This window comes from Nesoenas mayeri (assembly GCF_963082525.1).
Source record: "Nesoenas mayeri genome assembly, chromosome: 9".
Lineage (NCBI taxonomy): Eukaryota > Metazoa > Chordata > Aves > Columbiformes > Columbidae > Nesoenas > Nesoenas mayeri.
This window is the reverse complement of record NC_137557.1, coordinates 12,802,506-12,818,182: the sequence shown is the minus strand read 5'-3', so window position 1 is coordinate 12,818,182 and position 15,677 is coordinate 12,802,506. Positions and strand designations below refer to the sequence as shown.

Below are 15,677 nucleotides of genomic sequence, written 5' to 3'. Positions count from 1 at the left end.
AGAGCGGATGCTACTCCAAGGCTTCAGCTTAAGTGAGCTCTGAAGTCAGTCTAAGTCTGAACTCATGCCTTAATACTTACTAATTTGGTTTAGACAGCAGCGTTCCCCCATCACTATCCTGTCTGGCACTTGCACCGCATGAATCACACCGAGGACAACTCAATTACACCAGCAAGTTAAAAACAGTTAAGAGTTGGATTTTTTTTTCCTTTACCATGGAGAAAAAGGGAACACAGAAGTGTTCACCTTCCAGAAAGCCTACACTCGGACATTTCTGAGCAGCTTTTTCTCTGCTTTGAGGTAACACACAGATGCACCAAAAGAATCAAACATAGCAAGAGGAAACCCAATCAGCAGTACCGGCACCAGCAGATTTCCCTTTTCTGCTCTCCACAAAAACATGATGCTTTCAAAAGGCCGTTAAAGGCACATAGTTTCCACTGATTGTTAGAAATATGCACCAGTTAAAATTAGGTCATCCTCTACCATTATTCTAGCAGCTGAGAAGAAAAACAGTTCAGAAGGGAACTCCCATGGTGGGGAGTGCATGGTGGAAAAACAACCAACACCAGAGGGGAAGGGTCCATGGGATATAATCTTGATAGAACAGTTTTGGTGTGGTTTGTTTTTTATTATTTTTTTTCTTTGTTTTTGTCTCTTATTCCTGTTCAAAAATTCACACATTTGAAACTCCAGAAGTTCCAGTTCACCTTTGGTTCACTTCAGTCCCCACATCCTCGTACCGATGGGATTAGCCTACAGCGGTGGGAGGATGGGGAAACCAGAACAAATACTTCCTGACAGGCAGCTTTTTAAGCACCCTTGTTTTTTGGTTCATCGGGGCAGCTCACTGCGTTTTACCACATGACAGACGAGAGCTATGCCTTCCAAGCAACAGCACATGAAGATATTATTTTCTACAGTCAAAACAGAATATAGGCATGGCAGGTAAAGAAGATCTGAGTGCACATGCACACACACAAGTACATATACATAGAGAACTTATGCCCACACATACAGAAGTTTTTGGAGAATGGGGCACAGGGAAGCTATTATCTCCCAGGAGACCTGAAATATTTGGCAAATTCCTCATGCAGTCATGTCGAGAAACATCTCCCCACCAATATATTAAGCACAGATAAACCCAGACTTTGAAATTGTTCAATCACTGCCCAGCCCACAAGTATCACCCAGAAAAATCCCCATCAAGACAACAAATTCTGTAAATCCCCCGAGCTAAGAGGTGTTTGGAAAAGGTGATGTAATTCAGCAGAGGCTGGACATTTTAAACATTTCTGTAAAGAAGTTAATGGGTTTAAAATTCTGTTCTTCACAGCCTTCTCACTATTCTCATCTGAAGAGCTGCTTCCAGGTGTTTACAGAAATCTAAAGCAAGGTTACTGACCGCTGTGTTTTTTCTCCTGCAGCAGGTTTCTGCTCATGGACAGGACGGCAGCTTGCGAGCAGAGCACTAGACTGTAGCAAACTCATTTGGCAGCCTATTGCAGCCATAAACTCAGCTCTTAGAAGAGATCGAGATTTATCTATTAAAGTGCAGACTTTTCACTCCCTCCTCATCATATAATCAATAAAAAGCAACCAGAGGGAGAGGAGGAAAAAAAGAAAAGGCGATTTATTTTTTAGTGACAGTTTTAGAACTAATACGAATTGCTTATTATCAGAGTTCTGTGTGCTACACGGTACTTGCACACAGGACCAAATAGCAAGAGTTCAGCAAAGTTTCTTGTCAGGCTTGAAACAGGCCAAACGTAGCCAACATGATGTGCTGGGATTCTCCATATTCAATACATAGCCAAGGCAAACAGGATCACTTCAGGTGAAGCCCTTACCTTATAGACCTGCCCATAGGTACCATTTCCAACAAGCTCCACCAGTTCAAAAATTCCTGCAGGATCCTAGGAGAAAAAGAAGGAAAAAAAATACATTTAATAAGCAATACTTACAGATTTCTGCAAAAAAATTCAACAAAAGCAGATCAACATTGCACTGACAAATGTTTTGAGTGGTTTAAGCTTTTCCACACTAAAAGCTAGGATGAGCAAAAGTGTGACATTGCTGGCAGCACAGCTTTACCTAGCACTGCCCACACCTCCAACATCTGGACAGGAAGATACTGGGCTGATGCCCATGACTGAGCGCTGATCCGTTTGACTGTCATCTGCTTGAAATTCAAACACTCAGTGTATGTTTTAAATGCAATAGCAGTTATTTGCTACTAAAACTTAGGTCTTCTTACACATCAGCTTTAGCATAAAACAAGCCAACTGTCACTTCTGGGTTCAAAAGAGGGTTTTCCAGGTCTGTTCCTGAGGTTAGCGGCACTGGTGTTACTTGGCTTCATTTGGTGCATTTTGGCCACTGACATTCTGGTTTGTTAACCAAGATGAGCAAATCTAGGGCAGCGCTACATGAGGACACAATGATTTGGAAAATGTCACTGAAGAACCAAAACCCATTCCCAGACCCTCCTCTGCCCAGTGCCTGTCCAGTTGGGGACGACAGTCGCACACAAGCACACACACAAGCAGAAGCTGGAGTACATCAACCAGCACAGCTAAAAAACGGTACAAGCAGAGAGGTACGAGGGAGTGTGGGGAAAGAATAAACTAGCACTGCTATTTTCTCCTCTTGGTGGGTTTTCCCCTTCCAGACACTTTATTTATACTTTTCCACTCCTCCTCCTTCTCCCATACTCATCACTCCAATTCACGATACGAGATCTCCGTGGAAGCCAGTGGATGCAGATTTGTCCCAGCACCCTGGGGTCTGGACAACCCTGGGACCACCCAGGCCAGCCCACGGGTGACCCCAGCATCACCCATCCTCTTTGCTGGATTTGGAGTCATTTTAGGTATAAAACAACGTGGCGTTCCAGTGAGCAGAGGGCTGACAGCTGTGACGCAAGAAGACGCAGATGGGTTGATGAATGGCTCTGACAGGGAAAGGAGGATCAGCCAGCAGCACTCCTTGGGGGATGGGAGAGGGACACCCACCGCCGTGTTATGGACACAGAGGTTTCATTCATTACAAAGCCCCCATCAGTTCAAGATGACTTCTGTGTCCAAAAGTCAAACACTGGGGCTTTGTGAGCAGCTGAGAAGCAAGGTTCAACATATTAATAGCACCACAAGTCAATTAATCTAAATCCTGATGTGAATGAGGCACCTTTCCACCCAGGCCAGAACGTGCGCTGCTGCACACCTGCTGGGGCTCGGCACATCTCCGTGCCAGAGTCACAGCAACCTCCTGACCACGCCATACATTGAGAAATGCTGCAGAGAGAGTTCGGGTTGCTCACCCTGGAGAAGAGAAGGCTCTAGGGAGACCTCATTGCAGCTTTTCTGTATTTAAAAGGGGCCGATAAAAAAGATGGGGACAGACTTTTTAGCAGGGCCTGTTACAACAGGACAAGGGGTGATGGTTTTAAACTAAAGGAGGGGAGATTCAAGCCAGACATGAGGAGGAAATTTTTTACACTGATGGTGGTTAAACAGTGGAATAAGTCACCCAGAGAGGCGGTGGATACCCCATCCCTGGAGACATCCCAGGCCAGGCTGGACAGGGCTATGAGCAACCTGATCTGGTTGAAGATGTCTCTGCTCATGGCAGGAGGGTTGGACCAGATGAGCTCTGATGGTCCATTCCAACCAAAACTATTCTGCAATTCTATCGTTCTGTCTGTTTCTCCATTATACACACAGCTTCTCCAGGCTGTCACGGCAAGTCCTGGCGAGCCCAAGCTCACCTTTGGAGGTACCATCTGCAGCACAGGGCAGGGAAGCTGCGCTGGAACAGGCTTGGAGACCACTGAGGACGCATCTGCCCTGACGCAAATATACCCCAAGTCAGATGCTTGGGCACCACGAGTGAAGCTGCAGCACAACGGGTTTCTAGCATGCAGCATCCTGGCTTGGTGCAGACATCCCATTGTTTTACTGCCTTGGGACCAGGCAGGGAAATGGTAAAAACAGATGTGAAAGGGAACTGGGTACACTGGGTTTCCACAAACTGGGTGAGAAAGGTGCGGGGGAAACATGGCAGCAGCTGCTGTTTAATTTTTGAGTTTCTTTCCTAAGGATTGTTCTCTGCAGTGCTGAAACAACTCTGAAAGAGGCTTTTCTAGTGTTACAAATATATCTATTTTTGAATATTCACTAGGAGATTAAGGCAAAAGAAAGCTGTGCCTAGGGCAGATGATTGGGAGGTTTGGAGAAACATCCAGGGAAGCAGCTGGCCGTTTCTGATAAAGAGAACTGCTCTTCACAATATGTTTTCCAACCTCTTTCCACAAATCCTCAAACCAAAGAGTACCCCCTCCCGTCATCCCAGGTTGCTTCTCCCTCCTCTAACGTGTGCAAACATCAGACGTAGTGTGGTTCCACCAGGTTTACCCAAATTCCACCAAGACCCACACCTGCCTCCATAGCCACCACCCCACTTTGGCCAGACCAGCTTTGTGCTAGCCAGGGGCAACTGGGAGGGCACTGGGAGGGCCTTCCCCCACCGCTACCACCATCCACAGCTCCCACTCGCCGAGCAATTCCTCTGCTGCAAGTCTCCCCTCCATCCTGCTTCCTCTCTGCATTTTTCCAGAAGCATCGCCAAGGTAACCGGGCATCTCGCAGCACAGTTCTGAGTGATGCTTGTCCCCTGACTGCTGGCACAAGCCACCCCATCCCAGCACAGCCATGGCAACACTGCAGCAGCAAGCTCAGAGCAGGGGCTGATGCCCATCCCGGTCACGCTGTCCTTCTCGGCCCATGCACAGGCTGTCGGAGGGACAACGCTCCTTCCCAACAGCCACCTTTTGTGCTCAAGAGTAATGCATTGTTAACTGCCTTTCCAGAAAATACTCAGCAGAAGATGAGGCAGGCAAGGAGGAAAAAAAAAATTAAAAAAAAATATATAAATATATATATATATAAAAATATAAATATATATATATATATATAAATATATATATATAAATATAAATATATATATATATAAATATAAATATATAAATATAAATATAAATATAAATATATATATATATATATATCCCTCTTTCCACTTGTGGACTGGCTCCTACATGGGGATGAACATTGCATCTTAATGGTTGCTGGGGAACAGGCTGTCCCTGGTAACAGGGGCACATCCTGCACGTTGCAGAGCCCCAGCTGAGATGCTTCAGGATGGCACCAGAGAGCAGTGACAGCAGCTCGGGCAGGCTGGAGCAGGCAGCAAGGAATGAAAACACAGAGGGGAGGCACGCTGCACAGAAGCTTTTATGTTAGCCAGGGGAATAGAAATCCACCCTGCAGAGCCCGAATGGGGACCAATCCAGGCCAAGCAGGGAGTAATCTCAGACCAAATATAGGCCGTGCTGCAGAGCAGGGCTCAGAGCAGCGTGCTGGGCTGCACTTGGCTGGGGCTGGTCTCAAAGCTCATTACGGGCAGCTGCTGCCAGCCTGGCACCTACCACCTTCTGCCCATGTCCTCTCCCCTGTCAGAGAGGGGCATGCAGTCCACAAGGCTGTCACCCTCCTGCTACGGCAGCCTCCTCTGCCCATGCCCAGCATGCTTTCACAAACTGCATTTATTTAATTCTTTTTAAACTGAAAACATCTGGGTTAAATAAAAAGCCCATAAATAAAAAGCCCATAAATAAAAGGGGGGAAAAAAAAAAAAAAAGGGCGATCTGATAATTTAGGAAAAGAAAATGCACTGTTTAAAATGAGGGGAAAAGAACCACTATTTAAGACAAACTCATGCATAATTTTCAGCTCTAATTTTTAGCTTCAGGCAGATAAAGATTTGTAAGGCTGTAGCAGCACCAGGCCTATGCTTAGAGCCCTTGTATCAAGGTAGGGTCCCTCCCTCCTCCCCTGCCAGCCTGCCTGAATAAGGGAGTGGAGCAGACACACACACAGGGGAAAGGGCAGAGCCAAAACTCTGGGTCAGTGTGGTTGTGCTAACATGTCAGCTCAGCTTAACCTCGTCCTTTGTCCAAAGGGGCCAGTAGCACCCATCACCCCGTACACCAGCCCCAGAAGGGGTGGGCATGGCAGGGAGAGCCCCACAAGCCCAGGTAGGGGCTGCAGAGATGCTGGCGGACATTTGCACATCACTCCACTTTTAGACCTGCAGTGCTGCACAGCTCAACCATTTCCTGCTAAGGAAAGACAGAGCTTACTTTAGTTTAAAAAGGTAAGCTTTCTGGGGTGGCACAGGCTCAGCACCTCAGTCCCAGGAGAACCCAGATACAGCTTTCTCCATATGAAGGTGCCACCAGCCCCAGCGTGGCCACTTGCCCACCACAGCACACAAAACCTCATTGAGGAGGACGAGTCAGTTGGAATTTGTGCCAGGAGATGTCGGAGCAAACTCAAGCATGGAGCTCTTCATAAAGCAATGAAACATTTCAACAAGAGGATCTTTCAGTTGCTCATGGGATGGGAAGTGGTTTACATAGTGGCACCGGTGGCAAGGGCTGCCCAGACCCTGGTGGTCCTCTGGCCAGGGACGGGCTGGCACTCAAGCTCCGCTGTGCCAGGATCTGATCCTGCTTCCACAGCTGCAGCCAGGACAGGCTCAAATTCAAGTGGGAAATTGTTATGCTCCTCACCTACCTCCCAGGAAAATCAGTGGTAGTAGTGACTCAGTGGCTAAAACCAGCCTGAGACACAGAAGGCGGCAAGAGCATCATCTTTTCCAGCAATGTCATGAACAAAAAAAAAAAAGCCCACTTTATTTCAATAAGCAGTATATTTAAAACTGCTGCATTATCAGAAAAGGGACTTCTGTATGTGGATGATAAAGCAGGATGTACCCAAATTTCAGCAACAAAACAGGCATCCCTTCTGAAGGACTTATCGCCGTGGAGCACACAGCAGTGGGCTCGCAGCAGGACCGCGCTCTTGGTTAAAACTGCTGCCTAACCCAGACCCGCAGAACTAAAGCTGAAAGACATCCTCGCCTACACCATTTACGTCTTAACGAGTCCAAGGCACAAAAGAGCCAATGCTTCGCTTGAGGAGAATGTTTAGAGCGTAATACCTATAACCAGGGCTAAGTCAGCTAACGGTTGAGGGATGCAGGTGGGTACTGGTGTTGGCTGCAGTGATCACTGAGTTACTGGATCACCAGTTAGCTGTACAAACACAAGAAGCATTTATGCACAGCCTGTATATCCAACTTGCTTGTTTTCCTTGAAGTAGCCTCATTTTTCTCCCTTCCAGCCCACACAAAAGGAATGTAACAGAAAGAGTTACGTGAGTAGACAGTGGAGAGATGCTGGGGGGAACCGAGGGGCACACCAATTAAACCACGATTGCTGTGAATGCACGAGAGGGGAAATGAGAGATGAGAGCCTCTATAATCATTGCGCACTTAGTCCCCCAACTCTGAGCAGCTAATGACAACTTCCAGCTAAAAATCATGGAGATAACCAGTCATTAAGCAAATGTTATAACCCTAGAGAAGGAAAACACACTGCCTAACTGGAGGCAGCACACTGTTATGGGTCAGTGAGAGAGGAGCATCCCCAGGCACTAGTTAGCTGAAGCAACTCCATGGCACTATGAGAATTTTTTTAATCTCCACTAAGAATAAAGCCCATGCAACTAACGTTTCCAAACATCAGGATTTTATGAGCCTCTGCCGTAATAAAACAGCCTCAACGGGAGATCAAATTAAACTGATCAGGCATTCTCAAGAACCCAGGCAGGCTTGCAAAGCCATTTACTCACAGCCCTCCACACCAGACCAGTGAGCTTCACCTGTGAGCAGGTGCCTGTGCTTATGCAATTCCCAGCAGTCAGAAGGAGACATTTTGGCACTGGGAAGCACCAAAGGGTCATTCTCACCACACAGTTGGCTCTTATAAATTAATGGCAATGCTATGGCATAGGGAAAGCTTGCATGTACAGGAGAGCCATAATCCCACCCAGCACCACGTGGCTTGGCATGACAGCGGCAGGCAGCACTCTTGACACAAGTGGTTGTCCTGAGCTCAAGTCTTCTAACTCCACCAAGCTTCAACCAGGAGAGGAAGCTCATTAAGAGAGAAAGGCTTTGTGAGGAACGTGAGACAGGAAAGCCCTTCAGCAATTAAATATGTAAAACCGTCATCAGGGTGATGTATTTCGGCTTATGCAAAACAACACTATGAGGAACACGTATAAGGATCAAGCCTTATGTTCATATAATACATACTCATCCAAATTTTGTTTCCCAAGGCCAAATGGCTGAGTTGGGCCACGCTCTCTGAAGCCATCCCTGATGTTAACTAAGTCCAAAGCTCTGCAGAAAGCCATGCACACCTCCCAAGCATCAGGACCTGAGTAACCTCAAGTTCTAAGAAGTCAACTGCTATTCCTTCCAAAGACAGATCAACTCACCCATTTTGCCATACTTTTTATACTGGTTTCTACAATGAGAATTGAAGCACTTGTATGATTTGACAAAACGAGGTCGAGATCCCCTTGGGCAAGCTACCCTGAATGGCATGTAGTTCAGAGAAAAATGGAGGGGTTTGAGGAGTACTTGAAGACACGGTTGCTTTTTAGTAATCAACTAGTTGTCTCCATCTCCAAGGCACTCCTAGTTAACAGTCCTGGGAGTAATAGGAAGATGGACCTCACAAGCCAGGAGAGGATCAAAAACTGAGCTGCAGGCAATAGCAAAGCAGGAAAGCCAGAGACAAGGCAACAACAACAACAACAAAAAAATTGATCGAATTACTGGGAACTTCCAGAAAAAGAAGCTGGGGACCTTACCTTTTTGAGCTTTAAATGATGACTTCCCATCACACAGACATAGCCCTAAGCCTGCCCATTAATTAAAGCAGTGCAAAAACACCTCAACAGGCTGCACAGGTGGGTTTTTTTGTTTGTTTGTTTTGGGGTTTTTTTTTGAGATATTTTGCTTTGGTATAAGCCAAGTGATGAGGCAGAACCATGCTGGACTATTGGATGCTATTCAGTCCTCATGGGGATTACTTAATCTCACATCTTCTTCTAGCTTGGGTACTTTTCCCCTCCTTCGCCCACCCATCCAGAGACTCACAAGACAAGCTACCATCAGTGTCATCTACCACTGCACCTCCTGCCTACTCAAGCAGTACAAGCTGCTCTACTTGGAAGAGTAATAAGGAACTCACTGAGGGTTTTGTTGTCATGTTGAAGAAGCAGTTTGTCCTCCCTCACCCCCACCCAGCTCTGTATCTTAAGCAAAGATGTTAGCCAAGAAACAACACTCCTATGCAGCAAAAGAAAAGCTGTTGTGAAGATTAAATTATTAACAGGAGAAAAATTTATTCACTTGACAGCTGAGAGAAACCTGTTTACAAATCTATTTGAACTATTCCCCTTCAGCATCTCATGAGGAGCCATTCCTCCAGCCCCTACTGAGACCCATTTCTGTGCTCTGCCCATCTCCTCCCCCTAAATCAGCTCTCCTGGGTGTTTAACACTTCTCTCCCTGGCTTCTCGCTGCAGTAAAGCTCCAGCCACCACATGTGCATCTCCTTTCAAAATGTTAAGACCTGCCAATAGTTGGCAACAGTAAAATTAAATAAGAACTAATCACCACATTGGGGTTTTCAGTCTATAAAGTTGGATTACTTCTTCAACTATTACTTGTTCAATTTAAGACGTGAGTGTGGATTTGTAGCCACTAGCCAGCAAAGCTATACCCAACACCACTACTGAAGGAAGGAAATAAATCCCCCATGCACATAGGCAGTCCAGTCCCACTTGGTCCTGCCAAGGCCAAGCCAACAAAGTTACAACATACTGACCTATTCCAGATTTCCTAGCACTTGCACACGGAAAATTAGAGTTCTTCTGACCTAGTTTCTCCTTCCTACTAAGTCAACAGAAGAAGCAGCCATTCCATACACCTTCCACAAATTTGAAACATGGGAGATCCAAGCTGGTAAGGAACATGTACAGACCTGGAAACAGACCAAACCAAGACAATGCATTTGTATCACTGCAGACAGTGGGTCCCACAGCCCAAGATGCAGCACTGATACCAGTAGAGGACAAAAATGACTACATTGATATATTTAAAGCTAACCTTCCCCCAAAAGGGCATGCTGCAAAAGGACTCCATAAGCTACACACACTAACCAAAACAAGAAGGGTTCAAGCCTCCTCTCCATTCCTTCAAAAGCCTGACCTAAACATTGCTAGTAACAAGGTGACTCCATCTCCCTCTATGTCACTCAAGCAAGAGTTTTGACTTGAAGCTAATGAAGATCAACATCTGGCCTCCGTGAGCCTCACCACGGTAAGATGCTGACTGAGATATTCAATACTCCTTAAGGCAACACAACTCTACTTATTCTTCATTTGAAGTTGGACTCCTTCCAAATCAGACAACACTATATAATTTTTAAAGCTCTACAGCACATCCCACAGATTCCCAGGAAGGTCTCTATGAATTGTTTGCCATTGTATGATAAGCCCTCCTTCCAGTTCACAGAAGACTGCTCATCTAGAAGAGTTAGAAGTCAATCAGTCCAAAAGCGCTACTGCTAAGTGAACCCCAAGGTTTTCAACGCTGCATTAGATGAATGCAGCCCCAGTACAATCAGCCACTTCAACATATGCCTAATTCAGGCACACAATTTCAACAGGACAATATATAAAAGGCTTGGCTCAGTGTCTCTAAAAAGCTACAGTGCCAATTATAAATCATATCTATAGTCCCCAGAAGATCTGAAGTCACTACTAGCATTGTACCACACTTCTTCGGACGCAGACATCAATTAGAGCACAGCAGCTGGACACTATCCTCACTGGAAGTCACTTATCTGCAGGTTCAGAGCAGTACGATATTATTCCTAAATGTTTAGATCTCATCCCTCTGAGAAAGAGTTTCAACTCAGCCAGCAAATGTTTGCATCAAGCTGAAATTGCTACCTACTAGTAAATGCTGTCAAAGGTTTATGGGCTCTCAGAGGAGCTGGTTTAATTACTTACCAAAGCAGCTGTTTCAGGAACTACAGCCTCTTAACACACCACTCCTAAAGGCACACTTGAAAAAGCAAAGATGCTGCCAAGCTCATACCAAAAGCAGAGCCCTCTCTTGCATGCAGGCAAACATTCAGCCTCCAACAGCAGGTCACATTTGTGGTTTGGTCTGTGGATGTAACAGCTCAGAAGCCAGTTTGCACCTTTCCAAGTCACTGCAGACCAGCCATCCCAGTTTCTGCAGCCCTCACAGGAGACTGACAAGGTTGGCCATCTGGGATTGCCTTTGTCAAGTAAAGGCAGCCTTGCTCTTTCCTTGTATGGAGTTCGGGCCTTAAAATGGAAGAACATCTCACTTCCAGATGCATTTAGGAGCAAAAAAAGCAAAGCAATCTTAAAACCCTTTGCTTTTTAAAACTAAGATGGTTTTACACCTCTGCGTCTGGTTGTAAGTTATAGTTGAGGACGTGGGATGAGCTGACCAGGGAAAAGTTGACAGGGTGTCATTGTAGCACCAACAACTTATAGACACAGTCCTCAACAACAGGGATCTGTGCAACAACCAACATACACTCTGGGCATGTATGCACACACACTGAGGAGCCTCAGAGAAACTTAAAGCCAAGGGAGAGATGAAAAGGCACCTGGAGCAGAGCTGTGACCATTCATATTCACCCAGGAGCAGCTGATCAAAGAATGTCCTGAATTCGAAGGGACCCACAAGGATCATCAAATCCAACTCCTGCCTCTGCATAGGACAACCCCAAAACTCACACCATGTGTCTGATTAGCATTACAGCCAAAAATACCACACCTGGGAGGGCTTGGTCTTGTGGAGCTGCTGAGAACCCTTCAAGCCATTTGAACAGGGCAGGAGCAAGAGTTATACATTGGTCTTAAGAGAGACAATGTGGGTAGAGAGCCTGGCCCATCAGAAATCACTACATCCCAGTTTAAAGTGATTGCCATTACTTTGTAATATGTTGTTGAAAACAAGATAGAGTCCCTATATATGTGTTTGCAGAAGCAACACCTCCCTACTGGATTCAGTCAAGTTTCTCACATCAGTCCAGTTTTCACAGCTCATCTGGAGATGGAGTATATCTGCTGGTTTAGTCATTTTCAAAGAGTTTACCCACAGCCTGTCACTTTTCATCAGCTCCTTACGGTTAGTTCTGCAAGGGCTGGTTAGCAGGAGAGGACCAGAAAACCCTCCAGTAGCAAGTTTCAAAAAAGGAAAATATGGGGAACAAATTACATTTAATTATTAAGCAATCAACTAATTGAAGAACTCTGCAAGATGCAGCCAATAAACTTTAAAAAAAAACCCACAACTATACTGAAAAAGCTTCCAAACCCATGCATTATAAACACATTCTACAGATATATTTCTTGACAAAGCAGGAAAATTATTTAAAAGAATATCAAATACATGTTAATTTGTGTGTTTCGTAACTGGAAAGACCTTCTCACCCAAGAGTTAAGAAGTTGCTGTGAAGGGGGATGGAAGGCTTCTCACCTTTTTCCTACATTTCACAGGCTGCCTCCAGTAATACCAGATTCAGAAGGGAGTTGGGAGGTTTGGTCTTGACAAATGTTCACTTAAACCTGGGGAGAAACAAGGTCCCACAGCAAAAAGTTCCTGCCTGATGCATGCAAAAGGGGAAAAAAACCAGCCAGCCTGAAAGTCATGGACAATCCATAGCTGCTGAAATGACCTGCAAGAATTTTTTGGCAGGTTTTGAAGTATTTCCCATAGCAAGACTTCTGTATTTTTTGGTGGCTTCTGACATTGTGAAACAGTCTCATAAATTCAGGGAGATGCCTTTTATTTCAAATCCCAATGGCCTAAACTTGGGGGTGGGAGAGGCAAGGATTATTTAGTTTAGTTCACTTGACATATCCATTACAACAGTATTCCAGCTACAGCAAAGCAGAAGGACCTTTCTCACATAGGCATCCTGGGAAGATGCGCTGGTTTTGCTTTGCAAGTCACCGTAAACCCAACCACCACCTTTTGCTTTATGCAACCAGTTGAGCTCCCTGTCAAACGACAGCCCCGTGACACCTCCCCACTTGGGTCACTCTCTGCCACCTCTGGTCCCTGGATCCAGCCAGGACATTATCTGGCCTCTGCCCAGCAAAATGCTCTTTGCTAGAGCTCCAGGGCTTTTTTTACCAGCTCACACAAGCAGGCTGGAAACATGAACACAACGTGCACACAACAGCAAAGCAAGCCCTGTAAGACCACAGGCAGCAGCCTGCTGAAGACCAGTACAAAATGGGAAAACAAAGCAGGTAACATAGAAATCCCACCTGGCAGCAGACCAAGCCCTCCTACAGGCAAAGTGTTTGAGGAGCCCAGTATCCACCAGCCACCCATCTCACTCATGCCCAGGGTCCTTCCCCATGCTCAGGTATGGGGTCAGCTCTCCAGGTTCACCTTCTCCAACCCAAGAGAAACAACTGCACATTCCCAAGCAGGATTTGGCCCACAGGTATAAGTGGTGAGATTAATCATGTGGGTGTAGAGATGTGAAAAGGGGTTGGGAAACATTCATAACTGCTTCTAAATTAATTGCCATTATTGTTATTTGATTTGCTAAACCCTCCAGGGCTAGAGTTTATTTTAGAAAACTATGAACACATCAGATTAATCAACTTAAAATAAATGGGCTAGATTTATTTATTTCTGCTGTATCTGCTCTTTAAGCTTGGCAAGTCACTGCATTCTTTCCATCCTATGAAAGAAAAAAGAGGGGGTTTGTTTTATTATTATTTTAAAGGAACCTCCACAAAGCTTTGTGAGTTTAAATCACGGCAAAGGTATGTTGTGAAAGAGGACAAGTGCAAGGCTGGAGCTGGTTTCCACACACACAAACACCAGCTCCGTGCTGGGAGCCCACCCAGAGAGTCTCAACACAGAGTCCAAGCAAATCAGATTCATTCCACAATATTTTAGACAGAGAGCTGAAAGATACCCTACCCCACAGCAAAGCCCAATGAGCAAACACAACAGGGGCCACCACAGTGCAAGACACCCAGTCCCAGTCACACTTCCCGCAGAAAAGTCCTGCCAACGGGGGGGAAGTTTAATCTGCTCTAGCCAGATTTCACTGTTCTTGGATCCTCTGGAAGCTGGGTCAGCATCCTTCCCCCCTCCTAATCCCCTGCCCTCAGCTTTAGCAACACAGCGATGCCTCTGCCAGCAAAAAGAAAAGCTCTCACACACATTATGCTGAAGAAAATTAATCTTGTGTTCCACAGAATATTAAGTGGATTACATCTACAGCCTCCAAGGAGAAAAATGTTGATTTGCGCGTATCTTGTGCTATTATTCACCTCTATTAGTTTTTCTACCAGCATAACGTTAGTCATGATAATTTCCCATTATTCAGTGCAAAGCTCAACTGGCTCTGACCAAGCAACAAGAGCAAGACAGGAACCTCTCAGTGGCCAGCAGGAAGGGATGAAGATCAAACCACTGTGGCTCTGCTGCTGCACAGGACAATGTTCAAGGTGAAGAACAAAACCAGCTTCATGGTAGGATCACCCTTGAACATCAGTGAGCCCTTGTAAAGACAACAGAATAGCACAGAACCTTTAAAAGAATATTGCTAACGTCACTTGAAAGGTGCCATTAAACAAATGACCAGAGATGCCATACAGCAAATATGGAAAGATGGACATTTCTGACCCCTGGGGAATCACAGGTAAACAAAAAACAAAACCAAACCCAAACAAACAAAAACCTCACACAACACCTGAGGTGCCAGATCTTACACCCAGAAGGAAGCCCCGACTCCCAGCCAAGGAGGGACAACACCTCCAGAAGGTGATGCCCACCATGCTTGTGAGAACCAGCTCCCCACCCACACCCCAGCCACCACCAGCACCTTCCTCAGCACCCTCACCAGCACAGGAATCCCAGCTCCCTCTTCCCTGCTTTCCAGGCAACCATTCAAACCATTGCGAAGTGCCACCAGCTGACTTACTAGAGTTTTACACTTTCTTTGCAGAGGTGTTAATGACTCTAAAAAAGTACCAGGCTTAGATAAGCAGCTTTAATATCATTTAAATGCATACCATTAGGAGAAACTGAGAGAGCTTACAAGGGCCAGACTCTCGGAGGGCGGCACATCCATTGAAGCTGCTGCTCGTGTGAGAGGAGTGTAAATTACTCAGCATGGAGTAAGCAAGATCAAAGCCACTCCAAAAGGATGCAACCCACTGACAGTGATACAAACTCAGCCCAAGCTTTCCTGAATATTTCAAAAGCAGGCTGATGAGTTTAAAAGGCCAAAAGGAGCATTTTGATGACGCTGCACAAAGTAAGGAAGGGAAAGAAATCTGAGGATATGTGCTTCTTTCTAGACACGATACACGACCAAGAACTCAGCTCCAGCTTGATGCATGGAGAGATTCATACTTTCCATTTACATCTCACTGGTCTGGGCAAGCAGCTGTAATTCCCAGGCTCAAGTCCCTTTTTTATAGTTCCTAGAATAATTTCAATCCTACAAAATAAACGTCAGAGCTGATAAGAAAAGCCTTATCGGATGAAGTAACTTACAGCTTCCCACATGGGCAAGACAAAGAGCTAATGGCTACAGAGACAGATAAGGGTGCTCATAACCGGAAATCAAATCCATGTAAGAGTTTCAGCAACACCACGCTGTCTCAGAAAGTACAATA

The 15,677-nt window shown here is 45.6% G+C and overlaps 1 protein-coding gene across 8 annotated transcripts in view; it reads right to left on the bottom strand.

Moving 5' to 3' along the window:
* The window catches only part of TNIK (TRAF2 and NCK interacting kinase), a 157,861-nt gene that overhangs the window by 128,142 nt on the left and 14,042 nt on the right, over nt 1–15,677 (bottom strand). For all 8 annotated transcript variants that reach the window (XM_080349962.1, XM_080349963.1, XM_080349966.1 and 5 more), the window contains exon 2: nt 1,851–1,916. In XM_080349962.1, coding sequence (XP_080206088.1) covers nt 1,851–1,916 — 66 coding nt within the window. The remainder of the gene's footprint in view (nt 1–1,850; nt 1,917–15,677) is intronic.